General features: G+C 43.1%; 5 protein-coding genes across 10 annotated transcripts; 2 read left to right on the plus strand and 3 right to left on the minus strand.

The window, feature by feature from the left end:
• Positions 1-401: 401 nt before the first annotated feature.
• On the minus strand, positions 402-1,478 carry LOC9646112. Its single transcript, XM_002992842.2, has 3 exons — positions 1,340-1,478; positions 957-1,277; positions 402-900 (listed from the first exon to the last, which is right to left on the minus strand). Exons 1-3 carry the CDS (start codon positions 1,466-1,468, stop codon positions 547-549), a joined length of 804 nt encoding a protein of 267 aa, XP_002992888.1. The 5' UTR covers positions 1,469-1,478; the 3' UTR covers positions 402-546.
• Positions 1,479-4,615: 3,137 nt separating this feature from the next.
• On the plus strand, positions 4,616-5,335 carry LOC112343317 (pentatricopeptide repeat-containing protein At2g33760-like). Of its 2 annotated transcripts, none has more exons than XM_024666556.1 (2): positions 4,616-4,721; positions 4,782-5,335. In XM_024666556.1, the coding sequence occupies exons 1-2, from the start codon at positions 4,706-4,708 to the stop codon at positions 5,165-5,167; spliced, it is 402 nt and encodes a 133-aa protein (XP_024522324.1). In that variant the 5' UTR covers positions 4,616-4,705; the 3' UTR covers positions 5,168-5,335. The 2 variants fall into 2 exon arrangements, with proteins under 2 accessions (XP_024522324.1, XP_024522325.1); XM_024666557.1 differs by having other exon boundaries at positions 4,785-5,335.
• A 5,300-nt stretch (positions 5,336-10,635) lies between these two features.
• Positions 10,636-13,696, plus strand: LOC9646113. Of its 5 annotated transcripts, none has more exons than XM_024666554.1 (11): positions 10,636-10,771; positions 10,825-11,013; positions 11,062-11,690; positions 11,744-12,214; positions 12,279-12,584; positions 12,661-12,763; positions 12,842-12,895; positions 12,953-13,037; positions 13,092-13,249; positions 13,299-13,394; positions 13,442-13,696. In XM_024666554.1, exons 6-11 carry the CDS (start codon positions 12,695-12,697, stop codon positions 13,505-13,507), a joined length of 528 nt encoding a protein of 175 aa, XP_024522322.1. In that variant the 5' UTR covers positions 10,636-10,771; positions 10,825-11,013; positions 11,062-11,690; positions 11,744-12,214; positions 12,279-12,584; positions 12,661-12,694; the 3' UTR covers positions 13,508-13,696. The 5 variants fall into 5 exon arrangements, 3 of the variants coding, with proteins under 3 accessions (XP_024522322.1, XP_024522323.1, XP_024522321.1); XM_024666555.1 differs by having other exon boundaries at positions 10,637-10,771; positions 10,834-11,013; XM_024666553.1 differs by having other exon boundaries at positions 10,637-11,013.
• A 2,373-nt stretch (positions 13,697-16,069) lies between these two features.
• Positions 16,070-16,847, minus strand: LOC112343324 (calcium/calmodulin-dependent protein kinase type 1-like). Its single transcript, XM_024666573.1, has 2 exons — positions 16,155-16,847; positions 16,070-16,087 (listed from the first exon to the last, which is right to left on the minus strand). Exons 1-2 carry the CDS (start codon positions 16,845-16,847, stop codon positions 16,070-16,072), a joined length of 711 nt encoding a protein of 236 aa, XP_024522341.1.
• A 184-nt stretch (positions 16,848-17,031) lies between these two features.
• Positions 17,032-17,832, minus strand: LOC9646141. Its single transcript, XM_002992844.1, has 2 exons — positions 17,644-17,832; positions 17,032-17,538 (listed from the first exon to the last, which is right to left on the minus strand). Exons 1-2 carry the CDS (start codon positions 17,830-17,832, stop codon positions 17,032-17,034), a joined length of 696 nt encoding a protein of 231 aa, XP_002992890.1.
• Between the last annotated feature and the right edge of the window lie 4 nt (positions 17,833-17,836).

The raw sequence follows: 17,836 nt of genomic DNA on the forward strand, positions 1-17,836 counted from the left end.
AGCACGACCGTAACCTGTTAGTATGGTGGTTACTGCAACCAAGCCCTGCACAGGCATTGTATCAAACAGAAGCTTGGTATGTTCCAGATGCCCGCTTTGGGCACTTGCTGAGAGGATTGAGTTCCAGGAAATAACATCATGCCAAGCCTCATCAAGATGCGCATTCCAGCTCACATTGCTCCTCCACGTCCCCCGCGGACCACATCCGCCGGACTGCTGCTGCTGGCTCGTGGACGACGACGATACAACTTAGTTTAACATAAAACATACTTCACTGGTTATGGTCAACCTTGATACGAGAGTCTTTCCACAAGTAACAGATAGAAAAGAAGCTCAAAGTCTGAATAATTAAAGCTGATGAAAAGTATTGTTGAGACGTAGCCTCAATTTCACATAGCGAATTTGCAGAGCCTAGCAAAAGCAGCTCTTCCATTAATCTAGAAGTCCAAAATTTACATATATATCCGTCGTTGTTCAGTCTGACCAAAAAATCGTCACTAACTATCAGTAGCTATCGTAGCGTAAACCAGCCACATACCATTCCAACTACCCATACTTCCCCACCGCCAAGAGTCGCCCTGGGTATTTTGTTCGGTACCAGCTCTTCTTGTCCGCCTCAAGAAAGTGTAGCGTGGCGTCATCCACGGGCAGCCCCACCACAGCACCATCTTTCTCCGTCTTGACAACAATCCCACTCACCCTCAGGCTCCTTGAACGTGAATCCCATTCAACGATAACATCACCCACTTGGACACCAGGGACGATGCCAGCCACTTCATCTGGTAAGTAGTGCTTCTTGAGGATTGCAGGGAGTTCAACTTCCCCAGCCCGCCGCACAAAAACCACCTCTTCATTTCGAGGCAGACCAACCATAAGAGGCACCTTAGGAGGTAGTTCCAACTGAATCAGAAAAACACCCGATCAGGATGAATCAGGGTATTGAAGCAGTAGCTTACCGGTTCGAAGAGCTCAACAGCAGCCACCCAAGGCTGCCTGCGAAACAGGGAAACAACCTCACCTTTCACAGTCTGCCCATTGATCGTCACAGTAACTTCTCCACCTTCCTTCCACACCATGGTCTCCTTGTAACCCACGACGATGCACGTTGGCTGTGGGCTTAACGCTAGAGTCGCAGGTGGAGTTCCGATGAAAAGAGCGACCCCTTTATCGCTACAGGTGCCCACAAACTGCAGCAGCTTCAAAGCGCCATGAGGAGGCTTCACACGAGGAGGATTCGCAGGAGGAGGAGGGTTTGGAGCCGTCCTCGGAGAGGAGGCCTTCATAAGCGCCTCAAGTTGCTAACCAAAGATGTCATTTCCAATCCACGCTATTTACTTACCTCAAGTCTCCTCCGCATGTCATCCAGCTGCTCCTGGAGCTCTTCCTTCTTCTTGCTCTTACTCCGCCCAAACAGCTTCTTCTCGGCTGCACTTATCTTGCTCTTACACCGGGCTACCAGCCTCTCCATCTCCACAGAAACCAAAACCCTACCAAAATTCGAAACTTTAGGGCAGAATGACAAAGTTTACGAGGAAAAGCTCCATTTGGACCAGAGGTATCGATTGATGCTTTTGCCCGAAAAAGTGTGGTGAGTGATCTGAGAGGAAGAAGGTGCGCGGGGTGAGGCCGGATCTGGATGTGAATGCTGCTGTGTGTGGAGGGGAAGCAGGAGTTGGTCCCGATTCTTTGGACGATTTTGATGATGACGCTTTCGAGGAGATTGATAGGCTTTGACGCGATGGAGGTTCTGCAGCAGACATGCCAACGTATCTCCGGAAGCTCAATGTGTCCCAAAGGGATGCAGCGCTACTTCTGATTGTTGCGGGGCCGCGAAGTGGAAAGGTACACACTTTTTTTTTTTTTTTCTTCATTGCTAGTTTTTCTGACTACTTCGATTCGTTTATCAGACCTCTACAATGGTCGCACGTATTCTGACACTGTTAAACGAGGTATGCAGTGCAGTGCAGTCCTCTCTCTCTCTCGCCCTCTTTTGTTGCAAAGCTCAAGGGTTCGGCACAGGGGGTAGACTCCAAGAACAATGACCTTCACAACAGCTGCTGCAACGGAGATGATGGACCGCGTCGCTGCTGTGGTGGGGAAGGAGGCGTCCAAGGAACTTATGATCTCGATGTTTCATTCCTTTTGTTTGCAACTCTGTCGCTCTCATGCGGAGAAGTAAGCTGTTCCCTAATGGTAAAAGCGTGCAGTGTACTGCAACATCCTTCTTTCACACAGCGTTAGCGGAATGTCACAACACTTGGGCATATGTACTCGTTGACGAATTCCAAGATACGAGTGTGATGCAGTACAAGCTTTTGCGGCTTCTTTCTCTGCACGGGAGGGTCACTGTGGTTGGGTCGGATATCACCAGGTACGTTCTGCTAATATTTAACTTTTGCTAGTCCGTTTTCAGCTTCAATGGTGCCAACTCTCTCGGTTTTTCCACATTCCGGAATGACGTTCCAAACTACAAAGAGGTCTGAAAACCTGAAATAAATAACGTAGTCATGTGAGTTGTTGTCTGCGTGCTTAGGTGAGACCACAACAAAATTATCGCTCGACTGGCTGCATTGTAGAAGCAGTGAGATGTTCAACATAATGATTCAGGCTGCAGTGCTAAAGTTGTGCGAATGGATAACGATTTTGGAGAAAAGGTATCAGGAATTCAGAACATATATATTTTTGGTTCTCCAGACAGTTGTTATGGAGTGCCGAAATGAAGAAGCACAGTGCACATTTGTGGTCGATGAAATCCTGGAAATGGCATCAGTGGCCAGTGACATCAAGCCGGTGTTTGCAAACTTTGCTATACTCTACAGGCAACAGGTGTGTATTTGATTTCGTCATTTTCTCTTGTAGGTCACAGGCAAAATATTTCAATCTGCTTTCCGTAGTCGAAAGATTCCGTTCAATATGCATGGAGTAGCAGTCTACTGCAAGAAGGTTTCATGCTCGCTTTTCTTTTCTAGTTGGCTGACTTTCATTGCATATTGTAGGTGGTTAAAGACGTGATTGCTTTATTGTGGACATCCTTAGGAAGAAGTGGGACCGTGTTTGAAAGAAGAGTATTTAAGGCGTTATATCGTGGTGATAAAACGGAAAAAAGGAAGGTATGATATCTGTTTTGTGTCTTATACAGACATTGGGAATTTTCAGGCAGTGAAGTATGTTGCAAAAAATGAAATTTGTAGTTTTCTTGAAGCAGCAGAGATTATTTTTACGGCAAAAGTTTCGGGTGCCTTTAGCATTATAGATGCGTGGCCAAGGCCGTAAAAATCAGATTTTACGATGAATTGCATTTTGAACCAGGAACAATCTTTGTCGAGCCTAGTGACCGCTGTATTGAATATGCTATCTCAGGTAAGAGTAAGTTTCTCTACAAGATGCTTATCCTGTTATGCAGAGATGCTCTTTTGAATCTCGTGAACGAGGATGAAGATTGTCGGACTGTGAGCAAACATTCTTCTTCGAAATATGTCTAACTTGTGTTGGACTCCAGGTGTTGGACTATCTTTTGGATGATATTTCCCAGGAAACTAAGATCTCGTGCTATACCAGAGAATGGAAGACGAGCTAAATTGGCGGAGGCGCGAGCCAAAGCGGAGGCCGAAGAGCGGCAGAGACAACTTCGGGAGCAGGCAGAGGCCGAAGCCAACAAAGCGCTGGAAGAGGCGAAGGATGCCGCTGCTCTCGCCAACGAGCTGGAGGAAGAGGGAAAGGAGCTGGCTAAACAGGAAGCACAGGCGGTTGCCAACCCTCAAAAGGCCAAAGACAAAGCCAAGGCTGCGGCAGCGTCGCTGGAAGTTCTGGGGGCAAAGATGAAGGATATTGGAGCTTCCATCAGCGAGACATCGCAGAATGGCTTGGGTGGTTTCTTCAAGCGAGGCACAGTGGCTGCCGAGAAAGAAGAAGAGAGTCAGGAGGAGGAAGAAGAAGTGAAGGCAAAGTTTGGTCTGGGAAACTTGTTTAAGAGGAGCAAGGCCACAGTATCACTCCATCGCAAGCAAAGAAAGTTCCTTCTACCAAAACGAAGACCCCAAGTCACGATTGCCACCACCGCCAGCGATGAGGACGAAGGCTCCGAGAGAGACGAGCAAGGCCCAAAGCTCGAGAGGAAAGAAGAGTACTGGGAGGATTGTTCAAGCTATATATATCGATGAGTAACTCGATAGTATATTGTACAAACCATGATATCGTTTGTAAAGCAATCAAAAGGAGGTATTTTGCGTTGTATGCTTTTGTGCAGGAAGTTGCTTGCTGCTATGACGCAAAGTGGTGTGCGCGGGATTGAGAGAGCAAGGCTGTGGAGAGATGGAGGAGGAGTTTGTGCTTTGAAGAATCAACCATGGCCATTGTCTCGTTTGAGAAGATTTAAGATTTCTTTGGTAGTAGCAGCAGCAGCTACTGGCGAGGAGGTCCTGATTGATGCGTTGGTTGGAGTTGGAGGGCGACGCCGGAGTGCAAGCCAAGAACAACTCAAGGTGATTTAAATCATTGTACAAACCTTCTCAACAGACGTTAGTCCGTTGAATCTTTACTCACAACCTTGCCTATAAGTAAAATGTATCTCATGTTGGTTTTGTTTTTCTTTTGTTTATATGTGTATGGATCTTAGGGGGCAAGCTTGGACAAGAACTTGAAGGTCTTGGAGTAAAAACGGTTGGAGATCTCTTGCAGTTTTCCGAAGTGAAATTGCAGGATATGTATGGCCCAAACACCGGGTAAGAAGCTTTATTCTGAGCTCTCTTCTTCAGCTTCTTCAGCTTCTTCTTCTTCCTCAGCAGCAGCATTAGGGTTCCAGCAGCATCAGCAGCATCAGCAAGTGCAGGAGTACGCGGCTCTGCTGCAGTCGTGCGTTGATGGGGGCAACCTCCTCCACCGGAGCATTGTCGCCAAGGATCTGGAGCAGCACGTCTCTCTCTGGAATTGCCTGGTAAACATGTACGTCCGGTGTGGGGATGTGCAGGTGGCGCACGCTGTGTTCGACAGGATGCAGAAGAGGAATATGGTGTCTTGGGCTGCCATGATCGCAGCAAATGCCCAGCACGGGCATTGGGTTCAGGCATTCCGACTGTTCCGGATGCGGGGCCCAACAGCCACACATTTGTGGCGCTGCTCAGCGCTGCTGTCTCCAAAACAGCAAATGGATCGAGTCGCTCATCCGTGAGAAAGAAGCTGGCATGGAAGAAGCCGGAGTCAGAGAAGAACCAACATCAACAACAACAACAACGGTGGTCGCAAGTGCCCTCATCAACATGTACACCAAGTGTGGCAGCCTGGAGAATGCAGTTGCTGTGTTTCAAGGGATGGCTTGCCAACAAAAGGATATTGTGTCTTGGACTTCACTTGTAGGAGCGTATGCCCAGCAAGGCCATTCTGTTGGTGCTGCAGTTCACTTTCAGCGCATGTTGCTTCAAGGCCTCATGCACAACGAGGATTTCTGGCCGTGTGTGGGGATAAGATTCCACACACCATGTTGGGGAAGAATTGGGGCATTGGTTGCAGCGGGGATTTGCTGCGGTGGTCTGCCAGGTGAAATATGGTGCTGACCGTGTGATTATCTGTCTCCTGTGTTATGCTGTGGGGTCTGAGAATCCAAAGAACAGTGGGAATTGTGGGGGGGGGGGCAATTGTAACTACCCTTGAAAGAGGAAATTGGTATACAGATTAAGCACATCTCCTGTCCAACACAATATCCCACCCCCTTTCCCGGGCCTTATCCAGATTCAAAACGACCACATGGTCCCAGGTTTTCCAATACCGGATGCTATGCCCATGCCGCTTGTTGTATCAAGGTGATGCCGACATAATGGAGCAAGATCTCAACGTCCGAAGGTATTTGTTTTCATTTACTAGGATGCCATTCACTATAACATGTGTATAGGAATTTTTTCGTTGCCAATGGAGATGGTCTTCTGAAGGGTGTTGTAGACAATGCTGCCGAGAACAGCTAGATATTTGTCACAGTTACGGAGCAGCCAAAACAGAAATATTCTCCAAGTGGCACAGAAAATGTGTCTCAGGAAAGGCCCCGGTTAACCCCCTCTTAGTCATTAGGATTAGTGCCTTCAGCCATGTGACTTTTCAATCTTTGGCTCCACCATTGGCGCTAGCATTGCTATCATCCTGCTATTTTCTTCACTTTTACTAGTAGCTCTGCTCACATGTGCATACAAAGCTCTTGCAGAAACAAAGAAAGCTGAACAATTGCTAGGAATAATGTTCACTTTAATAACCACCAGGTGCTTGACTTATGCATAGTAAACCACCTCCACATTGTGAAGGTTCTTGTTGAAAGTGTTAAACATGATTTTGATTCTACTTGAGTTTGTGTTTCATGTGTCTTCAACTTACATTTCTTGTTTGTGGTTGTTTGGAAAGTACTACACAATGATGAGGGGGCCTAAAAGGCTTGGAGTTACATTACATGGCCAGAATGCAAAGACTAGGTAAATGATTTTAAAGGTGCACAATACAAAAGATTCAACAGTTTGAAAGAGGCAAAGCTTTTCATTAATGAGGAAGAAACATGTTTTAAAGTTGTGGGCCAAATAGGGTGGTGGGAAGACCCCAAGTACTATGTCTGCATTGCCAGGTTTGTTGAGGGCCACAGCCAGGCCTCTTGAGGAAGTAGTAGTTAGTGCATCATAGGAAGAACAAAAATACATTCTAACAAATGACTGAGTTTAGAGTGTGAAATAATTGTATAAGAAAAATGTGAATAATGTGTGAGAGATGTAAGAAATAAAACATGTAGGAAATAGAATCTTAACTTATAAAAAATATAAGTGAAATAGTGTGTGAAATATGAATGTTATTATGTGAAATAACATGAATAACATGTGAAGTAATATGCAAATGTTTTTAGCTGTCTTTGAAATTTGTGTGAAGTATTCCATGTCAGAATATGTATGTGTTTACATATGTAAAATCATATATAAATGTTACTAAATATGTAAGTTTCTATATAAAGTGGAAATCAATGTGTAATCAATTTAAAATTGACTATGCATCCACTGTACATAAAAATTACAGATAGTTCACATATATTTTTTGTAACTCATAATGGTTTGATGCTCTGATTATAAAAAAAACTCTTGAGTAAATGAGATAAAAAAGAACAAAAAAAAAAAAAAACTGCAAAATGTGATCTAAATCATCCTATAAAGAACTTTTTTTAAACAAAAAGAAGAATAAAGAGAAAATGAATATAATGATGGTAATTTGATGCAACAAGTTTGATGTTTCTTCAGAGCCATGTGCATTATGTTCACTGATTATAGTAGTTTTGGTCCCAGTATTGAGATGTGACTTTTGAACAACAGCGGTTTCTTTGTCATTCATTAATGATACTCTGGTTTTATATGATTAAATTGTTAAGTACTACAGTTACATTGTCAACATTATCATATATGAGACTTGTACGTCCATGACATATTCAATGGTAGCAATTCTCCTATCCATCTCTAGAAAGCAAAAGTGAAAACTACCAAAACACTTAACAACATTATGTGTGGGCAAAAAATGTATTTGTTTCTATGAACAAATTTGAGCAAGATATCCAGCAAACACCAAAAATAATAAATACTACTATGCAAAGGCCTTTTAGCTTCAAATTAAGAACATGATGCGCCATCTCTCGATTTCTTTAGTGTGAAAACTTCACTTACATAAATTGTATAAAAAAGAATGAAATTTTTATGTGGGATGTAAGAAATAAAACGTGTAATATAAAAATGTTTTTAAGAAAAAAGTGAAATAGTGAGTAAAATGTAAATGTTTTTATGTGAAATAACATTAATAACATGTGAAGTAATATGCAAATGTTTTTAATTGTCTTTGACATTTGTGTGAAATATTCTATGTGAGAATATAAGTGTTTATATATGTGTAATAATATATAAATACTACGTATCACTAAATCTATAAGTTTTTATTTAAAGTGGATAGGCATTCACTTTACATAAAAATTACAGATAGTGCACATATAATTTTTGTAACTCATAATGGTTTGATACCCTGATTATAAAAAAACTCTTGAGTAAATGAGATAAAAAAGAACAAAAAAAAAAAAAAACTGCAAAATGTGACATAAATCATACTGTAAAGAACTTTCTTTAAACAAAAAAAAAGAATAAAGAGAAAATGAACATAGTGATGGTAATTTGATGCAACAAGTTTGATGTTTTTTCAGAGCCACATGTATTATGTTCACCAACTATAGTAGTTTTCATCCCAGTACTGAGGTGTGACTTTTGAACAACAGTGGTTTCTTTGTCATTCATTAATGGTACTTTGGTTTTATGTGATTAGATTGTCAAGTACTATAGTTACATTGTCAACATTATCATATATGAGACTTGTACATCCATGAAATATTCAAAACATATAAATGTTTTAGATTGTCTTCATGCTCTATTCAATGGTAGCAATTCTCCTATCCATTTCTAAAAAGCAAAAGTGAAAACTACCAAAACACCTAACAACATTATGTGTGGGCAAAAAATGTACTCGTTTTTGTGAACAAGTTTGAACAAAATATCTAGTAAACACCAAAAATAATAAATATTGCTATGCAAAGGTCCTTTAGCTTCAAATTGAGAACAGTATGCACCACCTTTCGATTTCTTTCAGTGTGAAAACTTAACTTACATAAATTGTATAAAAAAGAATGTGAAATATATATGTGGGATGTAAAAATAAAACGTGTAATATAAAAATCTGTTAAAAAAAAGTGAAATAGTGTTTAAAATGTAAATGTTTTTATGTTAAATAAAATTAATAACATGTGAAGGAATATGCAAATGTTTTTAGTTGTCTTTGACATTTGTGTGAAATATTCCATGTGAAAATATAAGTGTTTACATATGTGCAATAATATATAAATACTACGTATCACTAAATCTATAAGTTTTTATATAAAGTGGATAGGCATCCATTTTACATAAAAATTACAGATAGTTCACATATAGGTTTTGTAACTCATGATGGTTTGATACCCTGATTATAAAAAAAACTCTTGAGTAAATGAGATAAAAAAGAATAAGAAAAGAAAGAAACTGCAAAATGTGATCTAAATCATCTTGTAAAGAACTATTCTTAAACAAAAAGAAGAATATAGAAAAAGTGAAAATGATTTGATGCAAGAAGTTTGATGTTTCTTTGTTAACAAGACAATTAAACAACTTTTATGTTTTGATGGATAAAAACAATTCAATAGTCAACTTCATTTCTGCCAGCACACCAAAAACAATTAATTAGTTAGAGCCTAATACTAAGCTGGTTTAGTATTTGCTGGACATACAGCACAGCATGCGTTGCCCATTATTTAAGGAGCGAGCGTAGCTACAGGGCTCATTCACAAAATAGCTTGTAAGTTCTATGTTTCCTTGTTCTTCTTCTTTTTTGGACTGGCTACATTGGTAGGTGTTATTTCTCACATATGTGTCCAATCTCTCATCTTTTAACTTCTGTTGAACAGGCAACTCTTGGGCATGCTCGAACAACTCCTGGTTTTGATGCTTGCAGGAATTGAACTTCTATGGGCAGATCATTCTGGAAGGGGAAAGATCATGCAGAACGAGCATTTCAAAGGATGGAAAAACTTATGCATTCAGCTGCAAGCTCACCACTGGTACTGACTACGACTCATCTCAGATTGGAGTTATAGAAGGCATACATTCAAAACATATGAATGCTTTAGATTGGTTTCAAGGGTGGTTTATGAATCTGGGAGTACTCGTGACTTTATCACTGATACTTTCACCATCGAGCTGAAGGATGGACCAGAGCTATTCACCTTCAACTCCAAAGGTGTTATTAATATTCAGAAAGCAAAGAACATGTTTCCAGTGAACGGTGGTATTTTTGGGGAGGACACAATCGTCGGCAGGTTTGTGCAAGAAGTGATTTATTCTCCTCCAAGTCTTTTGTTGAAGATCACTGCTACTCTCTACATCATGCCTTACTCATGTGGCTCAATCTCCATGAAGGTTGAGTAAAATGCGCATGCTGCCCCCTATCCTTGCAGATCCAATCTCAATAGAGATTGAGATAATAATAAGTCTTCACCAGTAAGTGTTCAAGTGTGAGCATTGGATAGATAGCATGAAAATATGCCAAACGCATTCTAGTCCCACTGGTAGACTCTTGCCCGAATCACAAATGCGGCAACCTCACAGTTGAGTATCCATTCTACATTGCAATTCGGCAGCAGCAGCTCACGGATCACGATGCATGCAGCTCAGCCGGCTCCACTGCGAGCACAACATGACGCTCAGGCTGCCGCTGCATTCGCTACGAAGTCCTCAACTTCACCAGCCGGAATGTGATCACCATCGATCCGCGCAGCTGCGACAGCAGCAGGAACTGATCCTCCACAACTTCTGCGGCCAGCTTCACGCTGCAGAATGATCCAAACTACGCCCTCTCCTACGGGAATATCCTCATGCTCTACAGCTGAAGCAACACCGCCGGATGCTTTAACAACTGGAGAGCCGCACAATCCACAGGCATGCGGACCACATGGAAAAAATTTCAGCACGGACGTCCAGCACATACTACCACCTGTCTTAAGCTCGCCTTTATTTTCAGTTGTCTTGTTGACATCAAAAAATTGAGCAAAGATATTGTGTGCAAATTTCTGTGGTGATGAGTCAATGGCTGAGCGCCCAAAGAAGCGATCAGATAATATTGAAGCCAGGATGTGGTTGTGGACCATGTGGTTACAAAACAATCGCACTGCGCATCTTCTCACAATTCATGTCACATTGTAAGTCCCAGCTAAACTTTTGTGTCATGGTCCTTACTTATCACTCACTGGAGGCTCCAAAGTTCTCCTCAAAGTTGCGGCCTTTAAGATATGGCGTAGACAAGATCGTAGACAGCCGATACCTCTTCGAGCGAAGCTTGCACAAGTTTTTCTCTCACCACTCAGTTGGAAAGGAGCAAAGCGAGATAACCAGCAGCGCAGGAGTATCTGTTACTACCTCAAATATCATGGCAAAGCCGATGGTACGATTTTTTCAAACCATTAGTAAGGATGTTGTTTGCTCTTTCCAGGGAGTGAATCCAATCACTCAGTGGCCTCCAGTAACAGGAGACCCTAGAAACGCCAGTGAGCAGCAACAACAGTGCCCATCGATCTCCAAGGAGGTACGTCTTGAGGAAGACAGGGCTGGCGCTAGTGTTCCCACAGACGGCTCCATTCCGGAATCCCAACCGGAGAGGAAGGAAGAAACCGTGGCTTGGGAGTATAAGCAGGAAGAGGTCGATCACAGCGTGTTTGCAGAGCTTCCCTCTGAAATCCAGCAAGAATTACAGGGTAGAATGGGTGTCCAAAGCAACAAGCGAGGAAAGCCGACAACGATAGCGGGTTTTTTAAGCTCGAAAACGTGATACAGTGCTAGTCAACGCGCTTGGTCAATTTAGTCAACGAGCACACTGCTAGAGTCAATGTGATCGCGGCGGACGTGTATACAGTTTATCTTCCCATCAAATTGTTTTCTAGAGTTTATGCTCCTCCATGGCCGGGTCACGCAACACTTACTCCTTGAGCGGAAGGAGATCCTCAAGTGCCTGGCGCAGATCGGCGTGACCGACCTCTCGGAGGAGAATCTGGTAAAGCCGTCTAGGGAGATCATCTGGCCGCTGTACGAGAATCTGGTGCAATACCTTGCGGGAATCCCCAGGTAAGCGATGGATTCCATTCATTCTCCACGTGTGAGCGTCTTTCTCGTCTTAGGAATGAGCTCCAATCATATTTCGTTTACGAAACCCGCAACCTCTCTCAACCCTCAATCCTGACCGGAAGAACGATTGGAAAAAGCAATTGCATGGACCCTATCGCGGGGAGGAAGTGGATGCAAAGAGCGTTGCTGCCACCAAACATGACTGACAGCAGCCCGTTCTTGGCGCCTTGGATTGCTGCGGCATCAGGAGCTCTATGCTGATTCAGTCGGGACTCTGGCGTCGTTTCGTGCGATTTCCAAGCTCATGCATGCCGTTGGTGTGGATGATTTCGGAACCAGGGATATTTTCAGGCGGGAGCCGACTAGAACAGTGATCAACTTTGCGTACTTCGGGTGTGGCGTCTTTCTTCTTTTTTGTTTGATCACAAAGACTGCTAACTACTTTTGATTTTGCATGGAGCGGAGAGGGAACTTCCAGATACCGAGACGACAGAATCCAGCAATTGGAAGAAACCAGGATACAGGTGAGAAGGCTGCTTTCTTTCCGTGTTAAGATGGACAAGAACATGCTAATCTCTTCATCTTTAGCTTCAAAACGCAATTGCTCAAGACGAGGCGGAGCGAAAGCTGAGGAGCCTCAAGTCCAGAAATTGCCCGTGGAGGCGAAAGAACTGGAGCAGAAAATCTACGATCTCAACAAACAACAAGCCGTGTTGCAAAGCGACATACGTGGCATCAAAGAGGAGCTGAATTGTGGAGTGTTTTTTCTTCTTCTTAAACAGTGAGATGTTGGTGTGTATTTAGATTGTAAGCGAGAAAGCCTCTGTTTCTCAAATGAAACAAGAAGGGTTCCAGCTGCGGACACAGATTGTACAATCTCCCGACAAGCTTCGGGTAAGCTCTGAAATTCTATATTCTACTTTTCCTTTTTTCTTGTTCTTTTCGGTCTAACGTTGCGCTCCCTTTCCAGAAAATGCTTGAAGACAGGAGGGCGGCTGTTCAGAATGCGGAAGCTGAGGTTGAATCGGCCCGTCAATCCGTCGAGGAAGCACAAGTACGAGGCATACACAAAAGTGCGTTAATTTTTTTTTTAATATTTTTTTTGTCTTTCCTTGGCCGAGCAAAACTTATATCATGTTGCAACCTCTTAGGCGAAAAGGAAAGTGCAAAAATGCCTTGATATGATGGACTCGCTGAACAAGCAGGTAATTTCGTTACTCTCGCTCGACTAGCACGACGGATTGACTTGTTTTGCTGTACAGGCGGCTCTTCAGAAGAAAATGGTGAAAGATTCGAAGGAGATGAAGGTGAAACTTAAAGAGAATGAAGAGAAGCATTCGGTTATCAGTGTGCAGCTGGCTCTTGGTATTCACATGTGATACTAACTCAAGTATCTTTCAGGCCAGCACTTTCACAATCTACTGGAGAAGCTAGATTCGTCCTTCGACGTCAAGTGCCAGGAGACGGTCAAGGAGCTTGAAGATTTCAGGTTGCAAAATGCGCCCCTGATTGATCAACTGGATAAACAGGAAGAGAAAATCGCGAGAAAGCAAGACGAGGTACGAACGCTTAATTTGGTTTGTTCTTCAGATTCAAATTCTTTTGCAGGTGGAAATTATCACAAGTAACTTAAACGAGGCTCGGTCGAAGAAAGAAGCCGGGCTCAAGGCCTTTCACGACGAAGTGGAGCTGATACAAAACGAGGTAATGGACAAGGCTTATATTTGTGGGTCTAAGGCGCCAATTTTCAGGTCCTGAGATACAACGAGGACTCGATGAGAGTGATTGAGTCCTCCAGTGGACGTTTCATACAATGACTTACCCACAGTATGACGCGCGGTACCGGCGCACGGAGGCGTTCCAGCTATGCGTTCACGTTGACTATTTTGACCGGACGGTTGGAATGCGCTGACCAAATGTTTTTAAGCGCCATTTACAGAAAATGTTTAAAAAGTAGCTCTATAGTTGCGAGCCAAAACGAAAAGGATTCGGTATGGAGATTTGTTTACCAGTGTCACGTTTTAAGCACATTCTCAATCTAACTCCATCCATATCGCGAAATAGCCCCTCTTGCAATCCTTGTCTGCGCTTTGATTCTTCTCCCAGATCCATCTCTTGCTCTTAGAAGTGCCCCCATGGATTGTGCCTCACAACTTGAGCGATTGGAAATCATAAACCACAGGACATGCTGCAATTACGTTCGATTCCTCAGTGCTCGTTGATGATTAGTCATCACGAGCCTTGGGAAAGTCTTCAAAGTCTGTAAAATTCAATGCGTAAAGCTGTGATGGCGATAATATATTTCCTTTTATAAATCCATAGAAGCTTTTGCAGTTTTTTGTCTAGGCAATATTTATCAATCAATCAATCAATCATTCACGCATTCTTGATCCAGTTCCATCCATCTCGCAAATGGCCCTTCTTGATTTTCCAAATCCATCTCTTGCTCCAACAGGATTGTGCCTCACAACTTGAGCGATTTCCCAGGAATCGATGCTGCGATTACATTTGGGAGAACAGGATTTCCTCATGAAGGAGCTTCCCGAGATCCGGGCTTGCGCATTGCCGGATGCGTAGGTCTCAAAATCTGGCTTGCTGCAGGAATCCCTCCAACAGAGCAGGAATGCATATAAAAAAGCCTGGTTCTCAAGCACAAAGATCGGATATATTCTTGCATATTTAAGATTAATATTAAAGTAATACATTTTGGAAATTATTTGCAGATTCTATGCATCAAACGAACAAGTGATTTCACATGAGCATTATATAGTTACACGTATATTTTGGTTTTGAATTGCACACAATGTTATAATGTATACAATCATGTTTTGATTGTTATAATAGCAATTGAAATGTGATTATATGCATAATAATGGCTTGGGAATGAGTAAATATGTTTAGGATTATAAAATTTATTATCACAATTGGATGGAATTTTTTTTTAATATTTCATTCAACATGCTGTTAAGCAATAAGATCATGCGCTCCAACTAATTTAACATGGCATATGAAACCACAAATTTTAATCCACTAATAATTTTATCCAAAACTTGGTTGATGCCACAAAATTTTACTCTCTTAGATTAAACGTTTGCTCAAGTTGAGCAATATGTATAACACTTGTGATTCTTACATAGAGATTAATAAGACCCCATTAGACTAAATAGTGTGGAGGTTTATGGCCATATTTAATTACACTTTCACAATCATCCTTGTTATTTTTGCCAAACTTAAATGAAAAAGAAGAATTTAAATTTTTTTTTACTAAATTATTTTGTGAGTCATACATGTCATAAAGAATTCAAACACATATAGTTTTTAAATTTATATATCTTCGACACTTTTATATATATATATATATATATATATGTGTGTGTGTGTGTGTGTGTGTGTGTGTAATATATGTTGATGTAAGAGATCTTGAGTGTGTTTAGTTAATGTCATCCAAATGAATATATCAACCAAAACGATCTAAAGGATTTATGTTCGCTCAACATGGCGGGCTCTCAATATTGTGTATGTATACATAGTATTTAGAATAAAATTTAAGTTTAAAATATTATTTTATAGTAACTATAAATAAAATATTTTTTCACAAAGAGGCCAAGTATTTTATTAAAGTATATTCACTTCCTAAAGTTTTTGCCATAAATCTTAAATGTATAAATATATTATGTACAAATAAAATTAATTTAATAATCAATAAGATATGATTATAATTTCATTAAGTAGTGACTATTTTTCTTACTTTTTATGCTAATATTATAAGTAATAAGTTACAAAAAATTTATGTGCAAATAACACAATTAAGTATAAGAGCAAAAGTGTTTTATGTATTTGATCACATTCTTGTTTAAAAGTTTATTATTAATGTTTGATTTACAAAAGAAAATTTATATTTAAAGATTAATACTCTATGAGTTATAATGAGCAAATAGTTACCACTAATAAATATTAAATAAAACTATAATTAATATATATTTAACTTAAATCCTGTCACTCACAAAGAAAAATTCTTAAACATTCACAAAAATTTAAGAAGTAGATTTAGAAACTTAAGAAACTGTAGAAACTTATATTAATTTATAATTGAAAATTCTAAGAATGAATTCATCATAGGATTCCCAGAAACAATTTTCAGCTAGCTAGAGACACGAAAATGTTTCGATGTCTAGAACAAACAACAAAGTTAGTAAAGAAATGAAAAATCAACAAACGAGTCTTACCGGATTTCACTCATGCTGCTCGAACTTTCTTCACAACCAAGTCGCTACCATGGCCAGGAGCACTCCTCTTCACTCCACAGCGCCTCCTGCGAGACATCGTCTCGATCTTGCAATTACCGACGATCCAGGGATGCTCCAGCACGCCATCCAGCGTCAGCCTCTCGCTCGGCTCTACAGCCAGCATCCCGCAGATGAGATCCTCCGCCTCGTCCGAGACAGGAGAACCATCCGGGAATACCCCGCCTCGCAAGAGCTCGATCTCCTGGGGCAGCTTGTAGCCCCTCAGCAGCTCATACGCGATCACTCCCAGCGCCCAAACGTCGACGGCCTTGGTGTACAAGCTCTGCGAGCTTCCATCGCCATGACCACCTTTGCAGCTCGCCACCTCCGGGGCCATATACTTCCCCGTTCCACAGTACTGCGACATCTCCTTGATGTCGTCCGTGGCCACGCCAAAGTCTCCAATCACCACCTCGTGCACGGCACTAGCGTCCAGCTTGACGAAGATGTTCTCCGGCTTGAGATCCCGGTGGACGATGCCCCTGGAGTGGATCTCCTTGAGCGTCTCCGCCAGCCTCTGGATGGTCTTGGCGGCCTCCTCCTCGCCCAGCGGCCCTCCCTTGATCAATCGATGGCACAGACTAGGGCCGCACAGCTCCATCACCATGGTCCCGTAGCAAGCCCCGCCGCTCCTCTCCTTCACGAAGCCCGTGAGGGAGACCACTCCAGCGCAGGGGCGGAGCTTGGACATGAGCCGGAGCTCTCTCCCGGCCTCCCTCCCCGATCGAAACATCTTCCCAGCGTAGCTCCTGGCACCTTTGAGCACGAAAACCTGGCCCTGGCGCCCGCAGCCCAGCCTCTCGCCCCTCGTGTAGACCTTGAGGAGCTCAGCACAGTCGTCTTCGTCGAACTCACCGTCTTCGCGCACCATCGCAGAGCTTCTCCTCTCCTCTCTCGCGCAAGCTTTGCTAAGTGAAAAAAATTTAGGGAGGAAACCCTAGCTTCTCATAACGACTGCATCTCGACGGCTGGGATGTGTCGACGGCGTGATCAACGGTGGCGATGCGCCTGACCGTGAATATACCGCTAGTATATTCTCGTTTAAATTGCCATAGCTACTCGCCTTTGTGCTTGAAGCTTTGCTCGAAGTGGAACTGCGCCGCATTGACGAGCCTGTTGGTGATGTCCACCACGTCCTGGTCGGGCACTACATTACCTCTGGGCGATCGCGGCGATGCCCCGCCTCTCGGCGACGCCACTCTCACCTTCTTGGGCGTGTTTGCGCCGCTGCTCGTCGTGGTCGTGGTGCTCTTCACCGATGGTGGCGGCTCCGGCGGCTTCTTCTTGGGCATCCCCTTGAACGCGTTCACTCTCGAGTAGCCCTTGGCGTTCTGGAGCTGCGTGTCCACCCGCCGGAGCTCCTGCGCGAGCTGGAACACCTTCTTCTCGAAGTACTCCTTGTCCACGCGCTCCTTCTCGAGGAGCTGCTCCAGGAAGCCGGCGTGCTGCTGGAGCTCCTTGCACCGCTTCATGTTCCGGCTCGCCTCCAGCGTCGTCTCCCGGGCCTTGTTGCGGAAGCCCTTGAGCTCGTAGCTCGCTCGCTCCAAAGTGTCTTGAGCGGCCTGGAAGAGTGTGTTAGCTCCAAAGTTTCTACGTGAGATCTTGCCCGGACCTGGATGATCTAAAGGCTATGGACGTAGATCTACAGGAGGACGGAAGCTCCTTACTTGCATGGAGGATTGAAGCCTGTGCTGTGTCGTCTCGAGGATGTTGGCCTTCTCTTTGAGGCGTCCCAGCTCCTTGTTCTGGCAGCTTATCCGGTTGTGCGTGGCGTTGAGCCGCCGGACCAGCTTTTGCAAGTTCCCGACCTCCCCGGCAAACACGTCCCGTTCTACTTCAACTTCCTGGTGGATCATCGCG

Source organism: Selaginella moellendorffii, unplaced genomic scaffold, assembly GCF_000143415.4.
Source record: "Selaginella moellendorffii unplaced genomic scaffold, v1.0 SELMOscaffold_143, whole genome shotgun sequence".
NCBI lineage: Eukaryota > Viridiplantae > Streptophyta > Lycopodiopsida > Selaginellales > Selaginellaceae > Selaginella > Selaginella moellendorffii.